General features: G+C 42.2%; 1 protein-coding gene across 1 annotated transcript in view; it reads left to right on the top strand.

Annotated features, from left to right (window-relative positions):
• The window catches only part of Ltn1 (listerin E3 ubiquitin protein ligase 1), a 54608-nt gene extending 32717 nt beyond the window's left edge, over positions 1 to 21891 (top strand). The window contains exons 20-30 of the mRNA XM_021184683.2: positions 1555 to 1690; positions 1856 to 2006; positions 3150 to 3363; positions 3912 to 4149; positions 4713 to 4787; positions 7393 to 7579; positions 16306 to 16477; positions 17402 to 17622; positions 18219 to 18413; positions 19269 to 19436; positions 20144 to 21891. Coding sequence (XP_021040342.1) covers positions 1555 to 1690; positions 1856 to 2006; positions 3150 to 3363; positions 3912 to 4149; positions 4713 to 4787; positions 7393 to 7579; positions 16306 to 16477; positions 17402 to 17622; positions 18219 to 18413; positions 19269 to 19436; positions 20144 to 20206 — 1820 coding nt within the window. The 3' untranslated portion in view covers positions 20207 to 21891. The remainder of the gene's footprint in view (positions 1 to 1554; positions 1691 to 1855; positions 2007 to 3149; positions 3364 to 3911; positions 4150 to 4712; positions 4788 to 7392; positions 7580 to 16305; positions 16478 to 17401; positions 17623 to 18218; positions 18414 to 19268; positions 19437 to 20143) is intronic.
• The last annotated feature ends 1855 nt before the right edge of the window (positions 21892 to 23746 follow it).

The raw sequence follows: 23746 nt of genomic DNA, 5'->3' as shown, positions 1-23746 counted from the left end.
TAACTGTTTCTTGAGATTAGAGGAGGATTTCTTAGTATTAAATACAGAGGTGCAAGTGGCCAAGTGCCCTTGGGCTCATTCCTTCCCACCTTGTAGCTCTGTTACCCGTCAGGTTGATGGTTGTTACGATGAGTTCCTGCGAGGTGAGGACATTTGAACAGAAGTGCTGGAGCCTTGGGAGAGAATCTATATCCAGAACTGCTCATAATCGTTCTCTTCACCTATGGCAGTTCGTCATGTGCTACTGGGGAATCTAGGGCCTTCTGCGAGCTAGGCAAGCACTCTCCCACTGAGCAGCTATCTCCTTAATCTTCCACCTGTCTAGCTTGTTAAAGCTATGCCTCATTTCTCCCTAGTCAACCAACGATTGAACTTATAAAGGTAAAAGAATAGTTTTGTGGTAATTTAAAGTTTTTGAACTCTGCACTATGCTGGTTCATGTGTTTATTGATTTAATAAGCATCTCCATGCAGTTCCTGTTGTAGAGAAAACAGACAGAAGTCATGTTACGTCCTGTTGTAATTGATTGTAGCAGAGCATTGTGTACTGCTATGGAAATGGCAGAAAGGAGGGAGTTTCCAGTGTTGCCCAGCATCAGTGCTAATTTCCCAAGAAGAAATCCCTTAAGTGTGATGTTGAATGTCCATGTTTGAGCATGTATGTGGATCACAATGTACATGTTTGAGCATGTATACAGATTGGCATGTACATATTTGAGTGTGAATGTGGTTTGCAAAGAGCATTCCTGGAGCCCAGAATGAGTGCAGATAGTTCACTTTAGCTGACATTTAAGGTAAGAGTTGGGAGCAAAGGATGTTAGATAATAAGAAAATGAGTTTCGAAATGGTAGGGTCCTCTAGGAGTGAAGTTAGTGAGCTTGGTGTAACCTCACTCACATAAGCCATTTTTAAAGTTATTCACTTGGGCACTGCTCAAGAAAGATTTTGGCTTTGTGTTTTTATGGTAGTATAGTTTAAAATGCTTTAAAATTTTCATTTTGTATTTTACTTTATGAAGTTCGAACATCTTGTAATATAAAAGCTTACCAGAAAGCATATATGCCTTTTGAGTGAGTGTATTAATTTTATAATTCTACATGTTCTATTTCCTACTTTATTTAACATTTTACTCTATAGCTGTGTCTTTGTTGTTTGTTTTTGAAAGTTAAGTACCAGGCTTCTGTATACAAAGGTAGAATAGGCTCGTGTGAAGTCCATTTCTTGCTCTGTGGGCATGGAGACACAGCTCTGCCCATAGCGCTGAGGCGCTCATCTGCTGACTCTTTAGGAAAGTACCTTTGAAATAGATGTGCTTATTTTTGTTAATTTACTTATGGACACAGTCTTGTGCGTAGTCCAGTCTAGTCTGGATACCAGCATCCTCCTGCCTCCACCTCTGAAGTGCTGGGATTGCAGGAGCACACACCACACCAAGCTCAAGCTGCTTTAGAAGAGTTAGCATCGTGTGTCTTACATGTTTAGTTTTCCAGCGCAGACTTCTGTTTTTAGACGGTGTTTAAAATGGACTTTCCTTTTCGCTCTGATTTTCCTTTAGGAGCCTTTGGACATCTTGCCATTTTCAATTCTTGTCTGCAAACCAGAAGTATAGACGACAAACAGCTATTGCATGGCATATTAAAAATTATAACAAGCTGGAGGAAACAGCATGAAGATATTTTTCTTTTTAGTTGGTAGGTAGTACTTTATTCCCATATTAAAATGTGGGCCCAGATTCTGTATTTTATACTTAGTTTTTTTGAGGTAGCACAATTTTAGTAGATATATAAGGCATCATTTATGCATACCTGGTTTAAAATGGAATATTCTCTAATGGAATTTCTTTGCCTTTATCACAGTAATCTGTCGGAAGCAAGTCCAGAGGTCCTGGGTTTAAACATAGAGATCATGCGGTTCCTTTCCTTGTTTCTCAAGCACTGCGCGTACCCGCTCCCACTGGCAGAGAGTGAATGGGACTTCATCATGTGCTCCATGCTGGCTTGGTTGGAGGTAAAGTAGCCCGATGTGTCGTCCCCGTGTTGGGCCTTTGCACATTCTGTATCTCTGACCTTTGACTCTGGCTTTAAATCGTCACTAGTTCTTGGTAGAGAAAACATATAAAATACTTTGTTTACAAAACAACAAAAACATTAAAATACTTAGTAGTTGTTCCTGCACCAGGTATTGCTGGATAGACCAAGAAAAGAATGGTGGTTTCATGAGTCTGGGCATCAGATCTCCAAATTGCATTTCAAATCTTGTGTTAACTCGTTTTAATTTAGTATTTACAACACAGCCTTTTCAGGTTAGATTTCATCATGGCAAGGTTTTGGGTTTTGTCTTTTGGAGTATAATTATTTCTAAAGCACACTGCATAGTATGACCAAAGTAATTTACGAAAGATAAAGATATTGAGCAGGGAATTAGTGTTCTTTCATGAACCAAAGCAACTAGAAAAATAGTAACTTATGAAGTAGGTCTGAGACAGACAGCAAAGTCAGTCGGGGTTGATGTGGTCCAAGTCTGCTTTTGCCTGGTTACCCGCCCGCTGTGTGAGTTAGCATTTTAGCTACCATCTCTTCCCGATTTTATTTATTTTGAGATAACTTAATGTTCAACCTGTAGAGCTCTGAACCATGCGTATTGTATTGGTAAATGCAAATATTATTTTCTTCCATACTTTATAAATTTAAAAAGTTCATTTCAAAATAAATTATTCATTGATAATTGTTAAATTCCTGGTAATTTTAAAAGTTGTTTGATGTAAACAGACATGATTTTTTCCTGAACTATGGACTTCAACAGCCACTTTCTTTTTTTTTTTTTTTTTTTTTTAAGATTTATTTATTTATTATATGTAAGTACACTGTAGCTGTCTTCAGACACTCCAGAAGAGGGAGTCAGATCTCGTTATGGATGGTTGTGAACCACCATATGGTTGCTGGGATTTGAACTCAGGACCTTTGGAAGAGCAGTCGGGTGCTCTTACCCACTGAGCCATCTCACCAGCCCAACAGCCACTTTCTTTTCCTCCTCCTCCTCCTCCTCTTCTCTCTTCTCTGACTGTCAGATGTGGTGAAGATCTCCATCCTGTGCTGTTTGTGGTGTTGGGTAGCACCTTGCTTACCTGTTTTATTTCTGTCCTTTCCTTAGACAACCAGTGAGAACCAGGCTCTGTATTCTGTTCCGCTTGTGCAGCTGTTTGCCTGTGTCAGCTTTGATCTGGCCTGTGATCTCTGTGCCTTTTTTGACTCAATAACTCCAGATATTGCTGACAATCTTCCTGTAAATCTCATCAGTGAGTGGAAGGAGTTTTTTTCTAAAGGCATCCACAGTTTGCTATTACCTCTTTTGGTAAATGCTATCGGTAAGTGCAAAGGGGTATGATAATGGCAATTATTGAAAATGGCTGTTGAAAAATTTAAAATAAGCTTGCTTTCTTAGAGGCAGTCTCCATGCTGCTGCCTCATAGCACAGGCACAGAATGTCAGAAAAAGATGGCTTGGTATTGAGAAACCAATACCAAGTTAGTTTAGATACTATAATTCAGCAGACTACAGCACTAGAACCCTCTAGACAACTACTGCCACACTAGCTGTCTTCAGACACACCAGAAGCGGGCATCAGATCCCATTAGAGATAGTTGTGAGCCATCATGTGGGTGCTGGGAATTGAACTCAGGACCTCTGGAAGTCAGTGAGTGCTCATAACCTCTGAGCCATCTCTCCAGCCCCAAACTGTTGCTTTTTAAAAAAGGGTAGTAGAGACCTTTATGACAGTTGAGGGTAACAGAAACATATAGTTTGCTTCCAGTGAGCACTTCTGAGATGGTTGTAGCTAGTTTTCATAAATGACATTTGATCAACCGTGTGTGTTCTTATGGGTTGTGTGTGTGTTTCTTCATTTCAATACCAGGAGAAAACAAAGACCTATCTGAAACGTCCTTTCAGAACGCAATGCTGAAACCCATGTGTGAAACACTAACATACATCTCCAAGGACCAGCTACTGAGCCACAAGCTCCCTGCGAGATTGGTTGCCAGCCAGAAAACAAACTTGCCGGAGCACCTCCAGACTCTGCTGAACACTTTGACCCCACTGCTTCTCTTCAGAGCCAGACCTGTGCAAATTGCTGCTTATCATATGCTGTGCAAGTAAGACATCGGCAGTGGCATAAGTATTTGGTCTCTAAAGCATGATGCATGTTTAGTTTGCTTTTTTTTTTTTTTTTAATCCATGGAGCCACCTTTCCAGCCCCTAGGTTGTATTTTTTAGTATATATATATATGTATATGTGTACACTGTAGCTGTCTTCAGACACATCAGAAGAGGTGGGCATCAGATCCCATTACAGATGGTTGTGAGCCAGCATGTGGTTGCTGGGATTTGAACTCAGGACCTCTGGAAGAACAGTCAGTGCTCTTAACCGCTGAGCCATCTCTCCAGCCCCCTAGATTGTATTTTCAATCTTTAAAAACATTAATAGAGAAAGGAGACTGGATTATACATATCCTAGTAATAGAGAGGACAAGGTTTGACCATGTCATTTTTGTTCCTCTCTACATCATATTTACGCAGTCTTGTCCATGAGCAATTATTTCGGAAAGGAATCATAAAGGATAGACTCACCACAAAACATGCTTTGTTAGCCTTTAAGCACAAGTTAGAAGTAGACAATTGGCTATAAATGTGTTAAAAGTGATGTTTCGCTTTTCAGACTGATGCCTGAATTGCCACAGCATGATCAGGACAATCTGAGGTCGTATGGAGATGAAGAGGAAGAACCAGCCTTGTAAGGGTTTTGGCTTGGTTGCCTTCATTTCACTTTTTTTTTTTTTTGAGTGTGTGTTTGCTTGTGTGAGTGCAGGTGTGAGTGTGCCATGGAATGCAGGTTTCAGGACCACCTTGGGGTGTTGGTCCCCGCTTTCCACCTTGTCTGTGGCCTCTTGTTTGCTGCTGCAGTTTGCCCTGCTAGCCGACACCACAAGCCATGGGGATTCTCCTGTCTCTAGCTCCCTTCTTGCTTTATGAGGCTGGGATCAGAGGTGTGCTCCCACATCCAGCTTTACACTCTTGGGATCCGAGTCAGGTCCTTACATGTATACAGAAGGTGCCTTATACACTCAGGCATCCCAGTGCCACTTCCCTTATGACTCTGTCTGCTGTATTCTTGTAATTTGCATCCTGACTTTAGGAAACTGAAATGTAGAAAACCTCTGACTTCAGAGTTGTACTCATTCTGCATTCATACCCTTTGGAAGTTCCAAAAGGCAAATGAAATCTAAAACTTATGTAAAGTGGTGGCGCATGCCGGTAGGATTTGCTGAGGGAGGCAGAGGCAGGAGGATCACGAGTTCGAGGCCAGCCTGGTCTACAAAGTGAGTTCCAGGACAGACAGGGCTATACAGAGAAACCCTGTCTTGAAAAACCAAAAAATAAGAAAAGATTTCTTTTGATATTTTATTACTTTAGGTGTGTGGGTGTTTTGTCTGTATTTATAATGGTATACCACATGTGTGCCTGGTGCCCACAGAGTCCAAAGGAGTGTGTCACATCCCCTGAACTGGAGTTAGAGATGCTTATGAGATGCCATGTGGGCGCTGGGAATCGAGCTTCAGTGCTCGTAACTGCTGAGCGAGCCCCCCTACCCCCATATTTCCTCTTTTAATCACACCTGAATCATATTCAATATGCTGCTGTTCATTAAACCTCTTTGTCTACGTGTAGCTGTGGAAATAATGTAGTAGTTCAGGTGAATGTTAATGGCTGCTTTGTACACAGCATGTCCGTGCTGAGGGCACGAGTATAAGCCAGACGCTTTTCTTAAGGAGCTCACACTCTAATGGCTGCTGCTGCTGCTGCTGCTGCTGCTGCTCTGTAGTGAAGTGTACAATGTGTGACAGGGGCGAAACAAAGGATAGATAGTGTATTAACGTTGCAGGAGAAACCCTGGGCACAGACACTGGGGTGTGACCATTGAGGATATACATGGAAATGGTGGGCTCAGTGCTTGTCACTCATTAATTTAGTCAGATGTCTGGCAAGCTCTGAGAGAAAGGATTTCTGTCCCCTATTGCACTTTGCACACCATCCAGAATGCTCAGGACTGTGCAAGTCCACAGGGAGTTCTCATTTGTCTAAATGAACTATTGTGTGCAGAGTAGGGGAGGCTGTGCTGGAAGGTGAAGCTACAACAGTAGTTAAGTAGGATAACAGATGGCCGGAACAATGGGACTCTTGGGCTAGGGAACTGGATCCGTAGGTAAGAGTCCCTGCCATGAGGCATGAGCCCCTCGGTTGGAATCCCCAGTACTTACATAAAAGCCGTGTATGGCCAGATGTGCCTGCTACCCTGGATTGGGGGAAAGGGGAGTCAGAGACAGACAGGTCCCCTGAGCTTGCTTCCATGAGAGTAGCCTAAACAGTGAGTGTTGAGTGAGAAGGCTTTGTCTGAAGGAAATAAGCTGGAAAGTGGTAAAGGAAGAAACCCAGTGTCCCTATTCTGGCCTCCACATGCATGTGCATCTGGGCAAGCAAATCCATGTATACACGTGTGCAGCCTGTGAAGATGGAGTCACTAAGGATTTAGCACAGCATTTGCTAGGATATAGTATGCCATCAGCTGATTCTGTGGAGTCACTAAGGGTTTAGGACAGCATTTGCTAGGACCTGGTATGCCACCAGCTGATTGTGATGTGAGGTAAAGCATAAGTTGCAGAGAAAAGCAAGCTGAGGTGGAGTCATTCCAGAAGTTAGATGACGGTATTGGATGACCGTATGGAAAGCGATTTCAGATGATGCTTGTAAGACAGTAGTGACAGTTGTTACAGACTAGAAGGCGTGGCCATGGGATGGCAGAAGCTTGGAGAAAGCCTAGGTTCATGTGTTAGCAGCAGGAAGCCAGCAGAGAAAGTAGCACGAAAGGGAAAGCAAGAACCAGGTTAGAGTGCTGAGTGGTTCTGAAAGGCCAATGAGAACTTCACTTTCTGAGACCCCCAGTCCACATGCAAGTGGTCCTGAGTTACCGGGAGTGTCAGCGTTGCAGAGTATAGACGCTCTGGCTAAGAGTTTAACCTTCCGATGAACTGTGATCTGTTTGACATGTTGTAACTGTAAAGTAAGACAGCAGGGTGGACAGTAAGGTGAGGCTCGGTGCCTCCTTCTCCTCTGTTGGTGCAGGGTTACTAAGGGTTCCTTAGCCGTCCCCGACCTGCCTTGACAGAAATCACTTGTTCTCTTAATTATAAATGGAAAGTTGGGATTGCTGTTTTCTACAGCTGTATTTGGATGTTGACATGTAGCATCTTTTTACAGTATGGAGTTTTGGTTTTTGGAAAATAGGGAAAGATGTTTGTTCTGAGACAGGTAAATGGTCCTGTGTGACGGTTGTTTCCCAGGTCGCCGCCAGCAGCGCTGATGTCTCTCCTCAGCACTCAGGAGGAGCTGCTGGAGAATGTCCTGGGCTGTATCCCTGTGGGCCAGATCGTGACCGTTAAGCCACTGAGTGAGGACTTCTGCTATGTCCTGGGATACCTCCTCACTTGGAAGTTAATACTTACTTTCTTCAAAGCTGCTTCATCTCAGGTAAGTAAGTTCTGGGCTTTTGGAGGGTGGGGTGCTGTTGCATTGCAGTGTTTCTCAAAGCACCTTCCTTCCTGTCTGATGCTCTGCATCCAATCTCAGCCTGGCCAGCCAGGCTCACACGCCTGCTGTCAACACCATGTACTCTTTCAGATGCAGGAGTAATGGTTTAAATGTGTCTGGTAATTGTTTTTCTCTGTCCTTGAGGGAAGGAAGGATGTGGATGGCTTAGCTTTGTTCTAATGGTGACTTTAGAGAATAAGGTGATGCTGTTTTGGGAGTCACCGCCTTGCTGCACAGATGCAGTTGTCACGTCACGGAAAACCCGTGATCTGAAGACAGCCTTTGAAAGGCTACCAAGTGTCCTCAGCAGTGTCTCCTCCCGATCATAACACTAGTCCAGCCAAGTAGCCGTTGTAATATCTACCCTAATCTAGTAGATTGTGCAGTTGCTGCATCGACCACTAGATGTCTCTGTTATTTCATGTGTCAGAAGAACCATCTCAGCCTCTCTGCCCTCCTCCCCACTCTGCTCCTACACTCTCTCTCATTTGTCAGACAGAACCAAGTTATGGGATCCAGCCCCAGCGTGCACTCAAATCTGCTGCCTCGGCCTCCCCACTCCTAGCAGTATAGGTGTGTGCCATCATGCACGGTTTTAGCTTTTGCTTCTTTAGAAATACACTTCATCTAAAACTAAACAGCAACAAAACCCTTTTTGTCATTTTTAAGATATGACCTTACTCTCATGTTGGTCTCATGTTTGTTTCAAGGCACATGCATCCCCCTGCCTCAGCCTTATGAGTGCTGGGAATACACTTTCCCCGATGTCAGACTTTGGTTTAGTCAGCCTTGGCAAGCTTCTTCTCACATCAATACAGAAGTACTTAGCGGAGAACGTCCTTCTTCAAATGTACTTTCCAATCAATTTTTCAGAATTCTTTTTTTTTAAAGATTTATTTATTTATTATATGTAAGTGCACTGTAGCTGTCCTCAGACACTCCAGAAGAGGGCGGTCAGATTTCGTTACGGATGGTTGTGAGCCACCATGTGGTTGCTGGGATTTGAACTCGGGACCTTCGGAAGAGCAGTCTTAACCACTGAGCCATCTCACCAGCCCCAATTTTTCAGAATTCTTAAACTATACTTTATGTTGTTGCTTATACCCATGCCTTAGTACAAACATATTACTTTGTAAATTCTTGCCCCTGGCCAGGTTTGTACGTCTTATGTTTGTGTAGTTTAGGGAAGGATCATACTAGAGGCAACATTGATCGAGTTGCCAAACAGAATATTTTATTCCTTGTCAAGCCTGTTCTTAGGTTTAGTACTTATGCTACTGTTATTTGCTGATGTATTTTAAGAGTCTCTTTTTTTTTTGGTTTTTCGAGACAGGGTTTCTCTGTATAGCCCTGGCTGTCCTGGAACTCACTCTGTAAACCAGGCTGGCCTCGAAATCAGAAATCCGCCTGCCTCTGCCTCCCGAGTGCTGGGATTAAAGGTGTGTGCCACCATGCCCAGCGTATTTTAAGAGTCTTTTTTGGAGCTTTTAGATTTGTTCCTAAAATATTATTGATGTCCAAAAATTAACATCAAATTCAGACTTTGGTATGTATGAAATTTGTCATCTTAAAAGTCACCATATTCCTTATATCAGGAAAATGGACATTCACTGTGGTTTTGAGTCTCAGCATAGGCAGGATCCGCTCTTGCTTCTCTCTTTCTCTTCCCTTCCTGCTCCACTCCCCCCCCCACCCCCCCACGTGCTCATGGCTGGCCTCTACCTACCCCCCGCCCCTGCCTTTCTCTGGCTCTGCTAGCCTCTCAACTCCTCCCCATGCCCTGAATAAACTCTATTCTATACTTTAAAAATAAAGAAAAAAGATAGGCAGGAAACCAAAAAGATTGTGCAAAAAATGTTTTTAAAAAATACAAGGTCTCGCTATGGAGCTGTGGCTTGGACCTCACAAGGTTTACCTCTGTCTTGTGAATCCTGGGATTAAAGGTATATTCCACAGTACCCAGCAACAGCAACAGTTTTTAATTGAAAATCTTTTTTTTCATACAATATATTCTGATTACAACCTTATCTCTCCTACTGCTCCCAGTTCCTCCTTTCCTCCTGTATTAGTTAGGGTTCTCTAGAGTCACAGAACTTATGGATAGTCTCTATATAGTAAAGGAATTTATTGATGACTTACAGTCTGCATTCCAATTCCCAACAATGGTTCAGTAGTAGCTGTGAATGGAAGTCCAAGGATCTAGCAGTTACTCAGTCTCACACAGCAAGCAGGTGAGGGAGCAAGAGCTGATGCAGAGGCCATGGAGGGATGTCCTGGGCATGAACAGCGGTTATTATTGAGCCTGAAGTATGAAAGGAGATAGATATAAACAAATCAACCAGAATGTCACAGAAGATTAAACAGATTAGCTGTATTCTGAAATGAACTGAGACAGTTGAAAAAAAAAATGTAATGGTTTCAAATCATGGGATGGCTTAGCTTCTCAAGAAACCCTTAGCAAACTGGATTGAACTGGGAACAGTCCTATGCGTGTTTCCCCCTTCTGTTAGAAATATATGGGTTTGGTTGGTTGGTTGTTTTGTTTTATTTTGTTTTGATACTAGCTTTCCCTTGTAGCCTTAGCGATCTTGGAACTCACTCTGTAGACTAGGCTGACTTGGAGCTCAGAGAGCCACCCGTCTCCACATTCCTGGAGCTAGGATTAAAGGTGTGCACAGCCACTGCCTGGCAGAAATATGTATTACATCAAAACATGGCAGTTGCATAGGGTTGTTGGGACCTGTGCAGTATTGCAGCACATGTTTTGTATCTTTACTGAGAACTGTTTTACATACTGTGACATTCATCTGTGTAAAGTGCAAGCCTCCCTTTTAGATGAGTTACAGTTAGGAAAGCTGTTGCTCAGAGCCTAGCACCCAGTACATACTGTGGCTCTTAGTCATTTCTCAGCTCCCCCCATCCCCCACGCCTCCATCTTATATCTTACTAAGTTGCCTAGGTTGTTGGTTCACTATGTAGCCAGGCTTGAATTTGTGTGAACCACCATGAGTTTCTTCCTGTTGGTTGAAAAGTAGTCTGTTGTGTATAATACCACATTTGTTCCTCTGTTGATAAACATTATGATATTGCCACTTCTGGGCTATGACTAACAGTGCTACTATAATTCATGAATGTGTCCTTTGTTTTTTTAAGATTTATTTGGTTTATGTATGTGAGTACACTGTTGCTTTCTTCAGGTACACTAGAAGAGGGCATCAGATCCGATTATAGATGGTTGTGAGCCACCATGTGGTTGCTGGGAATTGGAACCCAGGACCTCTGAAGAGCATTCAGTGCTCTTAACCTCTGAGCCCTGAATGTGTCTTGTTTTTTGAAGATAAGTTTTCATTTCTTTTGCATCATGAACCCCAAAATAGGATTTTCTGGGTCATATTCATGTTTCCCCCATTACTATAGTTGATAAACTCTACTTTTCATCTATTTTTTTGAAGATTAATAGGCAGTATATTTTAATAATATTCTTTCCTCTCCCTCAACCTCTCCCCCTCCCCCCACATCAATAAGACAAAATTGGAGTGGAGTTGATATAAACAGTGACTCTTACTGTAGAGAACTGATTTTTACTCTCCTAGGGGTATCAATTACAAGTAATTTCTTTTCCCATTGATTTACTTACTTATTCACTTTACATCCCAATTGCAGCCCCTCCTTCCAGTCCTCCCCTCACAAAACCCCTCCCCCATAGCCCCTTCCTCTTCTACTCTGAGAACAGGGAGGTCTTTCTGGCTACCAGCCCACCCTAGCACCTCAATTCACTGCAGGACTAGGTGCATCCTCTCCCACTGAGGTCAGACAAGGCCACCCAGTTAGGCGAAGAGGGTCCACAGGCAGGCAACAGAGTCAGGGACAGCTTCCCCTCCAGTTGTGTGGGACCCACACGAAGACCAAGCTGCATATGCACTGCATGTGTGAGGACCTAGGTGCAGCCCATGTATCCATCGCAGATGACTTGTTGTGTCCATTTCCCTCCCCGCACTGGGAAGTTGTCTGACTTAGCCCTGTGCAGGTCTTGTGTGTGCTGTCACAGTGACTGTGAGTCCATATATGCACTGCTGATGTGGGTGACACTGTTTCCTTACAGCCATCCACCTTTGACTCTTAGAATCTTTCTTCTAAGCCTGAGCCTTGAGTGAAGGTGTTTGATAAAGGCATCTCATTTAGGGCCGAGTAACTGCACACTGTCCAGTTGTAGATCTACTGCTACAAGGGTGAAGCTTCTCTGATGGGAGTTGAGAGTTACACTGATCTATTGAATATGTCATTAGGAGTCATTTTATTGCTATATTCCTTTAGTAGGATAAAAGTGGGTTTTCCCCTGGGCCTGCACAAGACCTGTTTAGTCTCAGGTTCTTAGCCTCTTTGGCAAGGTTATGTATGGGTTCTATCTTAGGGAATAGGCCTTAAGCCAAAAGCTCCCAAAGTTTGGTTACTCCCAGAACATTCGTGTCAGCATCACAGCAGCATGTCATACAGCAGGTGCTCTTGTCACTCCTCCACTAGCGTACAAAGTTTCATGACCACGACTCAGCGGGAATGAAGCCTCTAGTTGGCCACTAGGCCTGTTTCTCCATGCTTGATGGCAGAAGTTGTATCGTCCACAATAGGGCCATGTCATCAGGCTGTGGAGGGTGACTCATAGCCTTGGAAATAGCCTGTGATGTTTGGGGGAGGTGCGCTGTGGGACTCCTTTTTGCCAATGACTCAAGAAATGTAGCCCATTCCTGGCACTAGAGGTTTTATTTAGTGGGTACCATGTTTGGTTGGGACAGTGTCTCTCCATATTCTAAACATAGGTTTTAGGAATCCTCTATGGTAGTAGGTTTCCAAATGGCTTTTCAAAGGGCTTGGTCTTTAGTGTTATCTTTCTCTCTGTATATTTGTTTCTTTACACTTCTCTCCAATCCTTCTCCCTATATAACTCTGCTATTCTAGACTTGCCTTTGTCGTTACATAATACTATGTTCTATTTTCCCTTCCTTGGGAGATTCTCTCTTCTCCCCGGTCTCTTATTAACCTCCTAGCCTCTGTGCTATTTGTATTGAAACACATATATATCTAAAGCTTGAAAGGTAGCATCCCGAGCTACTCACTCAGGACGATTGCTTCTGGCTCCATCCATTTACCTGCAACTTCAGAATTTCACTTTTTTTTTTTTTTTTAACAGCCAAATAACATCCCATTGTGTAAATGTTCCGATGTTTTCTTTATGCATCTGTCAGTTGATGGACATGTAGGCTGTTTTCAATTTCTGGTTATTATGAATAGAGCAGTGATGAACATGGGTGAGCAAGATTTCTGTAATAACTAACACATGGGTGGGCATATGCCTGACAGGGGGGTAGCTGGATCTTGTAGGTCACAGCGGGGTAGCTGGATCTTGTGGGAGGTCAGTTTTCAGCTTTTGGAGAAACCTCCAGACTGATTTTTGTAGAGGCTTTACACGCTTGCACTCCCACCAGCAGAGTATAAATTCCCTTTCTCCTGCTGAGAATCTGTGGTTGTTTTATTGGTCTTAGCCATTATGACTGTGGGTAAGAGAAATATCAAAGTAGTTTTGATTTGCATTTCCCTAATAACTAAGAATGTTGAATGTTTCTTTAAGTTTTACGTTTCTCAGCCATTGTGTTTAATCTTTTGAGAAATCTCTGTCTAGTTCCATTCCCCATTTTTAATTTGGGTTATTGTTTCTTGATGTCCAGTTTGTTTGTAGGTTCTTTGTATAGTCTAGATACTAGCCCTGTATCAGGTGGTAATCGGCAAAGGTTTCTTGCCTGCTCTGTGGCTGCCGCTTTGCTTTAATGATGGTGTCATTTGTGGTTCAGAAGCTTGTTAGCCCCGTGAGGTCCCATTTATAGATGGATGATCTCAGTGCCTGTGATGCTGGTGTGCTGCTGTCTAGAAGGTCTTTTCTTCAGTCAGTGACTTCAAGACCATCTCCTACTTTCTCCTCTATCAGGATAAACATATCTGGTCCTTGACCCATTAGGGGTTGAGTTTTCTGCAGAATGATAAGATATGGATCATTCTACATGCAAATATCAGGTTTGACCAAGATTATTCTAGGATGTACTTGTGGCTGCTTTGCTAAAAATTAGGTGTTTATAGGTGTGTGGGGTTATTTCTGGACCTTCAGTTCTATTCAGCTGATTGACATTGTCTTAGTCAGGGTTTCTATTCCTGCATAAACATCATGACCAAGAAGCAAGTTGGGGAGGAAAGGGTTTATTCAGCTTACACTTCCATACTGCTGTTCATCACCAAAGGAAGTCAGGACTGGAACTCAAGCAGGTCAGGAAGCAGGAGCTGATGCAGAGGCCATGGAGGGATGTTCTTTACTGGCTTGCTCAGCCTGCTCTCTTATAGAACCAAGACTACCAGCCCAGGGATGGCACCACCCATAAGGGGACCTTTCCCCTTGATCACTAATTGAGAAAATGCCCCACAGCTGGATCTCATGGAGGCATTTCCCCAACTGAAGCTCCTTTCTCTGTGATAACTCCAGCTGTCTCCAGTTGACACAAAACTAGCCAGTATAGACATAATCTTTTTATTACTATAGCTCTGTAATACAACTTGAATCTGAGATGATGATACTTCTAGCAGCTCTTTTATTATTCAGGGTTGCTTTAGCTATCCTGAGATTTTTGTTTCTGTTGGAATTTTGATGGGGATTGTATTGAGTCTGTAGATTGCTTTTGATAGCCATTTTCACAATATTAATCCTGCTGAGACATGATCCAGTGTTTTAAAAGTGTTTATTTCATTTTTAAATATGTATGTTTCTATGTTTGTCTGGGTATGAGCTTGTGGCCACCTTTGGAGGCCAAAAGAGAGTCTAGGATGTCAAATCCTTTGTAGCTGGAGTAACAGGTGGTTGTGAACAGCCCAGTATGGGTCCTGGAAATCAAAGGCCAGTCATCGGCAAGAGCAGCAAGTGGTCTTACCTGATAGCCATCTTTCCCGCCCTCTATCCAGCTTTACTTTGAGATGTCTCACTGTGTAGACCAGACTGACTTAGAGCTTTTCTAGCCCCGTACTGGTCTTCAACTCGTGGCAGTATTTCTGCTTGCCTTTCCAAATGCTGGGATTATAGACACATACCACTGCCACATAAACACATTCCTACAAAGATGGAATTACTATTATTTTAACGTTTAAAGGGTTTACTTAATTTTTAATTATGTACATATGTGATGGTAGTGGTGGGCGCCTATGAAGTCAGAGCCTGTGGAACTGGAGGTACGTGCAGGTGGGAGCTCCCTGATGTAGGTGCTGGGAATGGAGCTGAGGTCCTCTGAAAGAATCGTACAAACTCCTAAGCGCTGAGCCATTTCTCTGACCTCTTGCTTAAGACAGTATCACTCGGTCGTCTAGGATGTCCTTCAACTTCTGCTCCCTCTGCCTGTGACTCTCTAGTACTGGGGTTATAGGTATATACGAGTACACTTGGTTTTCTGCAGTGTGGATTGAACCATGGGGCCCAGAGGAAGAGAATGAGTGTCAGTTGTAGGCCTGTGTGACAAGCACTCTTATGCAGTGAGCCATCCTCCTGACTCCGCTACTTCTATTTGTTTAGTATTTGAAGATATATTGTAGACCTCGGGATGCTTTACAAAAGCACTGAACTGTATGTGTCTGTAGTGTGTCGTACAATTTGTCTTTCTGATTGCTTTCTTCTGATTAATTTTCGGTAGAAGTATTTTCCACAAGTCATGTGGCTTGATCCCTCAGCAGGCATGTTAATGCCTGTGCTGGTGTGTTGGTGGTGTAAAACTTGGCTACTTGGGAAAGGTCCTGTCTCTAGATTTCCCCACTGCAAAGGTGTTTTATCAGCACGTCTTAAGAGGCAGCTCCAGCTCTTAAAGCTTTTCTGTGAGGTGTGTGGCACTGAAAGGAGTCATCATGGAACTGCTGCAGAGACCAAAGCAGCTACGACCACGAGTGTTACAGAGTTGCGGTGTTTGCTCACACCGTGCCAGAATTTTAAGGGGAACTAGAAATCGTTTTATTCACGATTTTCTGATGGGTGGTGAAACACTTATGATGACATTTTGTGCCACTCATTCCTGTGTTCTGTTCTTAAAGAATGCTGTAATATTTGATACAGAGAAAAGTTAGCCTTGAAAATGAGATTAGTTTTACTCAGGAATTTGCAAGATTAAGACTATGGTGTGGAAGGAATGTGTGGGAGGGTATGAGTTAGTCATCTGTGGGGAATGGCAACTAGATATTCTTGGCTCACATAAAGCCGCAAACCAACATTGGCTGTATTGATGGGGAGTTGATTTGAGAAAGATATTAAAACTATGTATCTAACAATGAAGGGGGACACTGCTGGCTTATGAGGAAAGGGACATTGCCATTGTCATGGCAGATTCAGAAAATAAGATGAACTCCTCATTTATAGTTTTCTCTCTGTGTCTCTCTGTCTCTGTCTGTCTCTCTCTTGCCCATGTTGGAGATGAGCTTACTGTCTTGGTGCGTGTTAGTGTTCTGCCACTGAACTGCATCACTGACTCTTCTGTATAACCCCACGGTGGGAATACATTTTACTGTAGCATTCATTGTATAATCTATTGCAGGTTTATTTGTTCTTTTGTCTTGGTACACTTGAGTTTACTAACACATTCTTTGCTTTTCACCAGCTTCGTGCTCTGTATTCAATGTACCTTCGGAAAACAAAGAGTCTGAATAAATTACTCTATCATCTCTTCAGACTTATGCCAGAAAACCCTACGTACGGAGAGACAGCTATTGAGGTATCCAGTAAAGACCCCAAGACCTTCTTCACCGAGGAGGTTCAGCTGAGTATTAGAGGTCAGTGGGCTACACGTGTGTGAGCTACTCGTCTGTGGGCTACACATGTGTGTGTAACTTCTTAGAGACTTTGCTCAGACCCAGTTGTACTAAACTTCCTGCAGGTATGGAGGAGAATTGCAGATGGAAGTCTCAGCTCTGAGGGCACAAGAAATGCAAGAATTTCCACATTTATCGAATAGAACAAATAGCTAGATCTTAGAGATAAGAATTTCATTAATTTTTGAAGCTTAGTATTGTATATGAATCCATTCTTTTCTTTTTTAATTTTTGTTTTTTAAGACAGGGTCTTACTCTCTGGCCCTTGCTGGCTTGGAACTTTATGTAGACCAGTATGGCCTCAGACTCCTAAAGATCTGTTTGCTTCTTCTGGGGTTAAGGGAATGTGCCACCACACCCAGCTATCTTATTCAGTTGATGAAACAAAAGTCAAGTGAAGTTTACGTTCTTCACCTGGCAGTTTTAGTTGAGACAGAAGTGCAGTCCATCTTTGTATAAACTATTTGTGAAGAACTAAAACACCTTGACCGGAGGATGCTGTGTGTGCTGGATGCTGTGTGTGCTGTGAAGTGGGAGTATGAGGGTTTGCCCAAGTGCATCTGCACTATCCAGAGAGGACTGAAGAGGGTGTCTGCTCCCTAGAACTGTGAGTGGCCATGTGGGTGCTGGGAATCTAGGTTCTTTGTAAGAGCAACAAATGTTCCTAACCACTGGGCTATCTCTCCAGGTTCTGGATTTTTAGTTCTTCTCAGATGGCTTTGTGGGAGGATGCTAACCCTCTTGGAGGTGGGGGCCTTTCTCTGTTATATGAGGTAGCCCGCTATTGTTGAGTAGTCCAGTGGCTTTCTAAGGAACATCAGTTAGTCTGCTATTCTAGGTGACTACATATATATGTCACTAACCTGGAATTTGTTTCTTCCTCAGAAACAGCAACTCTTCCGTATCATATCCCACACCTGGCATGCTCAGTCTATCATATGACTTTAAAAGACTTGCCTGCCATGGTTAGGCTATGGTGGAATAGCAGTGAGAAGCGTGTCTTCAATATTGTAGATAGATTTACAAGCAAGTATGTCAGCAATGTTCTTTCTTTTCAAGAAATATCTTCTGTACAAACAAGTACACAGATATTCAATGGCATGACGGTTAGTATTGTCTTGGTTTTTTTCTAGAGAAATGAATATCAGTTATATTTCTGATTGCTTACTTCATCACAAGTTATAATCTTTGATTCAAAATTGATAGAAAATTATCAACCTCATTTTCTGACTACTCTGTATTACTCTGGGCATCCTTTGACCATTCAGCAATCCTTTCCTGTGAAGGAACCTATTACACTTAGATACTTTCTGTGCACAAAGCATACCTTGTGAGACAAACTGTAAATGTAATGAAGTCACTCGAAAGCATGCTGGTCTTTTTTTTTGAGACCCTGGCTCACTTGTAATCACGTCTCACAAGAAACTCACTATGGAGACCACTGTAGGCATCCACCTGCCTCTGCCCCCAGAGCTTGGGTTGAAGGCATGCACCATCCCCCTCTGCCACATGCCAGGCACTCAAGCCTCCTGTTTGAATGCCTGGAATCAGATCAATGATGAGTTTATGTCCTTATTCTCCTCTGTAGTCTTCAGCCATCCGTCCATCTGTCAAAGTGTTGGATGTTTGAATAATAATAGGAAGCTATTTGGCAAAGGAAAAAGTACCTTTTTTTTTTGTATTGTATTGCATTGTATTGTAGGTTAAGGCGCGAGCTACTACTCGAGAAGTGATGGCTACGTACACCATTGAAGACATAGTCATTGAACTCATAATACAGTTGCCTTCCAATTACCCACTGGGCTCAATAACAGTGGAAAGTGGGAAGAGGATCGGGGTGGCTGTGCAGCAGTGGCGCAACTGGATGCTGCAGCTGAGCACGTACCTCACTCACCAGGTATGCTGCTACGTGCGCACTGGCCCCTCACACTAGAGCGCATCTGTCTGAAAGAGCAACGGAACACACAGTGTAACCTCTGCTTAATGTGGAAAGTAAAAACTCTGGGATAAACCCAGGCACGGTAGCGCACTCCTTTAATCCCAGCACTTGGGAGGCAGAGGCAGGCAGATCTCGGAATTCGACGCCAGCCTATAAATGGGAGTCCAGGATATCTAGGGCTATTCAGAGAAACCCTCTCCTGGGGAAAAATAACCAAATAAACAAACCAAAACAAACAGAACATTGTTGGATAACCACAAATGCGTTTGTAAATGACCTGAGGCTGCCATCCCTGCTTCCTCTTCAAAGTTCTGTACTTAGTTTCTGTGGCTTGGCAGAGACGGCTTCACTCCATTGACTGCAGAGAGTAGAGAAACACACAGGGGGAAAGACATGAAGCGACTCCCTGAAGAGAGACTAGATTGTAAACACTGTCTTTAATGATAAGAATTATATTTCTTTCTAAAAATTCACAGGCAATTTAAAATAACATTTAAGAAAGTTAGGAGATGCTGGGCGTGGTGGCGCACTCCTTTAATCCCAGCACTCAGGAGGCAGAGGCAGGCGGATTTCTGAGTTTGAGGCCAGCCTGGTCTACAAAGTGAGTTCCAGGACAGCCAGGGCTATACAGAGAAACTCTGTCTCGAAAAAACAAAAAAAAAAAAAAAAGAAAGAAAAAAGAAAGGAGATAATATGATCAGCCAGATTTTCTTCTTTCAGAATTAAAATCCAGCCGGAAATGTGTGGTATTGAATAAAAGTACCCTTTGGAGACCTTTAGTGTGTGATGACTTTCTTTCCTCTCTATTAACAGAACGGAAGTATCATGGAAGGCTTAGCATTATGGAAGAATAATGTAGACAAACGGTTTGAAGGTGTTGAAGATTGTATGATCTGCTTCTCAGTTATTCATGGTTTCAACTATTCTCTTCCCAAGAAAGCCTGTAGAACGTGCAAGAAAAAGTTTCACTCAGCTTGCCTGGTAAGGCGAAGGGAAATCTCTTAACATTGTTTGTGGTCTGTATATGTTTTGTGTGATATTTATTTGAAAGATTGTGTGTTGGGCCAGTAAGATGATCTCCGCAGGTGAAGGTCACTTGCTGCCTAAGATTGGCAACTGTGGACAGGTAAGAGAGAACCAACCTGACAAAGTTGTTGTTATGACCTCACGACCCAGGTACTGCACACTCCTCTCATGCCAACACACACATTTAAGGTTGTGTGTTTATAGGAGACTAAGAAATGACTTTTTCTATAAAAGATTATCAGTGATTTACTGAGACGGTGTATCAAAGCGCTGGAATGAATGGACACTCTCATATAGGGCTCTTCACTCAGTGATTGATGGTCTTGTGAGATCTTGTCCCGGATGGGAAGCTACAAGACTTGATGTTGGCTGTCCAGCATCAGGGCCTTTTTGTCTTTTAAACGCCACCGTGAAGGACACTGAAGGAGCTCATTTCTTCATGTCTTCCTTCCACCTTAGTTTTCTGTGTGAGCCTAAGTATGCAGCTCTGTGTCACAGTGTAGCCTCAAGAAAGAACATTTCATCGTGTTAATTTTGGAGACAGGAGGCAAAATGCTTGGTTTGTTCTCTTTCATTTTGTCACTAAGGTTATCTTCTATGTGTATATGTGAGATGAAAGCCTTACAAATTTACTTTAAAACCTTTTTTTTTTTTTTTTTCAGTACAAATGGTTTACATCTAGCAACAAGTCCACTTGTCCACTCTGTCGTGAGACCTTTTTCTGAGGTTTTTTTCATTGGAAGTTGTCGCTGCAGTAGGTCAAGCCAAAGGGAATGGATTGGCTCCACCTTGAAGTACTGATGTGAAGCCAGTGAGCATGACAAAGTGCCATCTCTGTCAGTATGATCCTCAAATCAGGCAACCTCTGCAGATTGCTTTGTAAATCTTCGGAAACTTTTCTTTTACAAGAGACTATTACATATTTGAGAGAAAATATTTATATTAATGGCTTAATCTCTTTGTATGTTTAAAATTAAAAATAAATATATCTCTTCTCAAAAATATTCTAAATTATAGAACTGAAATTTGTGAAAGCATAAACTATATTATAACTTATAAAACCATCCAGTTTTTTGGTCTGTGTTGTAGAACAGTCCAAGTATAAGGCAAATGAATTGAGAGCTGATTTACATCTGTAGATAAAACTAAGACTTGTTTGTTTGTGATGACAAACAATAATTTAAAATTACTCTGATTTTCATAGATTGTTTTAATGATAAGGTGACACTGAGCTATCCCTCATCCAGAGGTGTGAAGTGTACTGTGGAATTTCACATGAAGAAGGGACTGAGTGAACTCTGAGGGGCTCTGGTGAGATTCATAACTACAACCTTGACACTAACCTTTTGCTTGAGAAAGACTTATTTCCATGTTAGTGAGATCTGCGTTGTCAATGTGTCGGTTGGATCTATTACTCCGTTTAGTGAGTCTACAAAGAGTGGGGATCTGAAGTAAGCAGGTATTTGATTATTTTGTGAGTAAAATGGTAGCAGTCTATCTATCAAGAAAAGAATAAATATTACTAAAGTATAATCATGTGTGGAGAAAACAATATTTAAAAATCTTGTAGGAGGCTGTAAATTTTGCAGAGTTTGCTATACTTATTAGCCATAGTTACACCAATTCAGGAATTGGGGGAGCTAATTATTTAAAACTATCAGAAATGAAGGATATAGTACTAAGTACAATAATTTTTTTTTTTTTTTGCTTTTGTTTTGTTTTGAGACAGGATTTCACTCTGTTGCTCTGGGCTGGGCTGTAACTCACTCTGTAGACCAGACTAGCCTGGAACTCAAGAGATCTGCCTGTCTCTGCTTCCCAAGTGCTGGGGTTAAAGTGCACCACCAAGCCTGGTGAAATTATGTCTTAATGGATTGAAGTGTGTAAACACATGAAATCTGCCTTTGGTTACAGTACCCTTGCCTTTAAAAACTGTATTCACAGTATAAAGTGTGGAAGTTTGGATCACAGTCTTCCATTTCATTTCTCGTAGTTAGGATACCTAAAAGTTCAGTCCATCATCTGTGTTTCAAATGTTTAATTAGAAGGGTGCAACTTGTGTCAAATAAAATTACTGCTTACCATCAACTAGTCAAAATGACTGTTATTGAAATAGTCTGAAAGTGGCCAGGATTACAGTCCAGAGTGAGAACTATGTGTCGGTTACAAGTGCAGTATCGGTTTGTCTGTCTTCTCTTTTTTTCTCTGTAGTATTTATTATCTTACAGTCTTGAGGCTCAGAGACGGAGTGAAGTGTAGATAGCAAGACTCTACTACCTCTTAATCCCTTACAACACCCTCTTACCTTTCTGTCTGCCTCTGACACAGCAGTCACAAGGATTGTGTGATGCCTCTGTGAAAATTACTCTTTTCCTTTTCAAGTGGTTTTACAATAAAATTTTGCTTATAACCTTTCAGCATTGGTTCTTGACTTTTGACCCAAAGCCCCAGGAGAAGAGAAGATAGAGCAGAGCTCCGGCTTGCTCTTTGCGGTGTGTGGCATTAGTAGCTCCTCAAGCTTAGGACTCGGGACGCATTCTGTGAGACATGTGTCGATAGCTTCAGTTCACGCCCGTTGATAATGCTAAGGAAGGCTTTCCAGAAGCAAGACTGAAACTCAGAATACCACATTCAGGTTTTATTTATTTAGCTTTGACAACACTCATGGACAGGATATCAGCCCTGAAAATTTTAGCATAAGAGGAACTTCAAATTGCTAGAGAGTCAAAGCCCTGTTACAAATTTACTTAAAATCCAAAACCAAGTAGCAATTTCTAAAATTGATTATTTCATTTTTCTCATCTTTTAATACATGTTTATGCTTTTCTATGGCATAAATAATATTAACACGATACATTTTATGGTGCAAATAATTATTACTTGATTATTATACCATTAAATTACAAAAATTTCAAATATAGAGAAAATAGTAAAATAGCAATATTTTACATGTACTCTTCCCATACTATTTTGCCATATTGCTTCTGATTTTTAAAGAAATAAAATGTTACTCTTTTGTATTCTCTGGCCCATTCTTCCTTCTCCAGAGCCAGCTTAGTGTGCACTTCTTCCTACTTAATGATTTATACTTTGTGCTGTACGTTTGTATCCGCAAGGAGCTTGTAGCAGGGCTTTGCTTCAGAGAAATCTGAAGGTGCCATCCCACTGGGTCATCGTTGGCAACTTGCTTCTCTACTTAACTACTATCTGACATCATACCTACCAGTCCCCTCCTCATACCCACCAGTCCCCTCCTCACCATACCCACCAGTCCTCACCATACCTACCAGTCCTCCTCACCATACCTACTAGTCCTCCTAGTCACCATTTTGAGCAATGCTGCAGAATACATTCTTCTTCCTCAACAAATGTGGTAGGTGTTCCAGAGGCATGAGCTACCGTGGAATTTAAGGTAACAGGATTTGTAAACTGTTGGTTTACACGATGTCAAATTACTCCTTAACTTTGCTATGTTAGCATGGTTAGCAGTACAGGGAGAAGATTCTGGTTTGTACTTTGTCACTCATGCTTTGGTCTTATTGGAGTTTTCCAGTTTCTAGTTGGAGTTGTGAGCTAAGTGCACCATATCTTCTGACATTTTGTTATGATTTATATTTTCCTAACTACTGAGAGAATTTCATTCTTGCTGGTCATTATTTTACAAACACGGACATAATTTGTGCTTATTATTAAATTATTTTAAATTATTTTTAAAGCACATAGTGCTTTATTATCTCGTCAGGCATATTAGCTTGTCTTCAGCATGGCATGTGACTTAATGTTTGTATTAGTCAGGATTCTCTGGAGAGACAGAACTGAGAAAATGAATGTGTATGTTAAGATGGCTTACAGGCACCAGGAAGTGGTGGCACACGCCTTTAATCCCAGCACTTGGGAGGCAGAGGCAGGTGGATTTCTGAGTTCGAGGCCAGCCTGGTCTACAGAGTTCCAGGACAGCCAGGGCTATACAGAGAATCCCTGTCTTGAAACTCCCTGCCCCCCCCCCCCCCCCCCCCCCCCGCCAAAATGATGGCTTACAGGCTGTGGTCCAGCCAGTCCAACAATGGCTGTCTACCAACAGAAGGTCTAGTAGTTGTTCTGTCCACAGGGCTGGATGTCTCAGATGGTCTTCAGTATAAATCAGAACCCTACCGTAGTCTCTAATGCCTGTGAAGGGATAGACTTCCCAGTAAGAGCAAAGAGCTGAAGCTTCCTCCTTCTAGGTCCTATATATAGGCAGCCAGCAGAAGGTGTGGTCCAGGTTA

This window comes from Mus caroli, unplaced genomic scaffold (genome assembly GCF_978045245.1).
Source record: "Mus caroli unplaced genomic scaffold, Mus_caroli_1 scaffold_17, whole genome shotgun sequence".
Lineage (NCBI taxonomy): Eukaryota > Metazoa > Chordata > Mammalia > Rodentia > Muridae > Mus > Mus caroli.
This window is presented reverse-complemented; position numbering and strand designations above follow the sequence as displayed.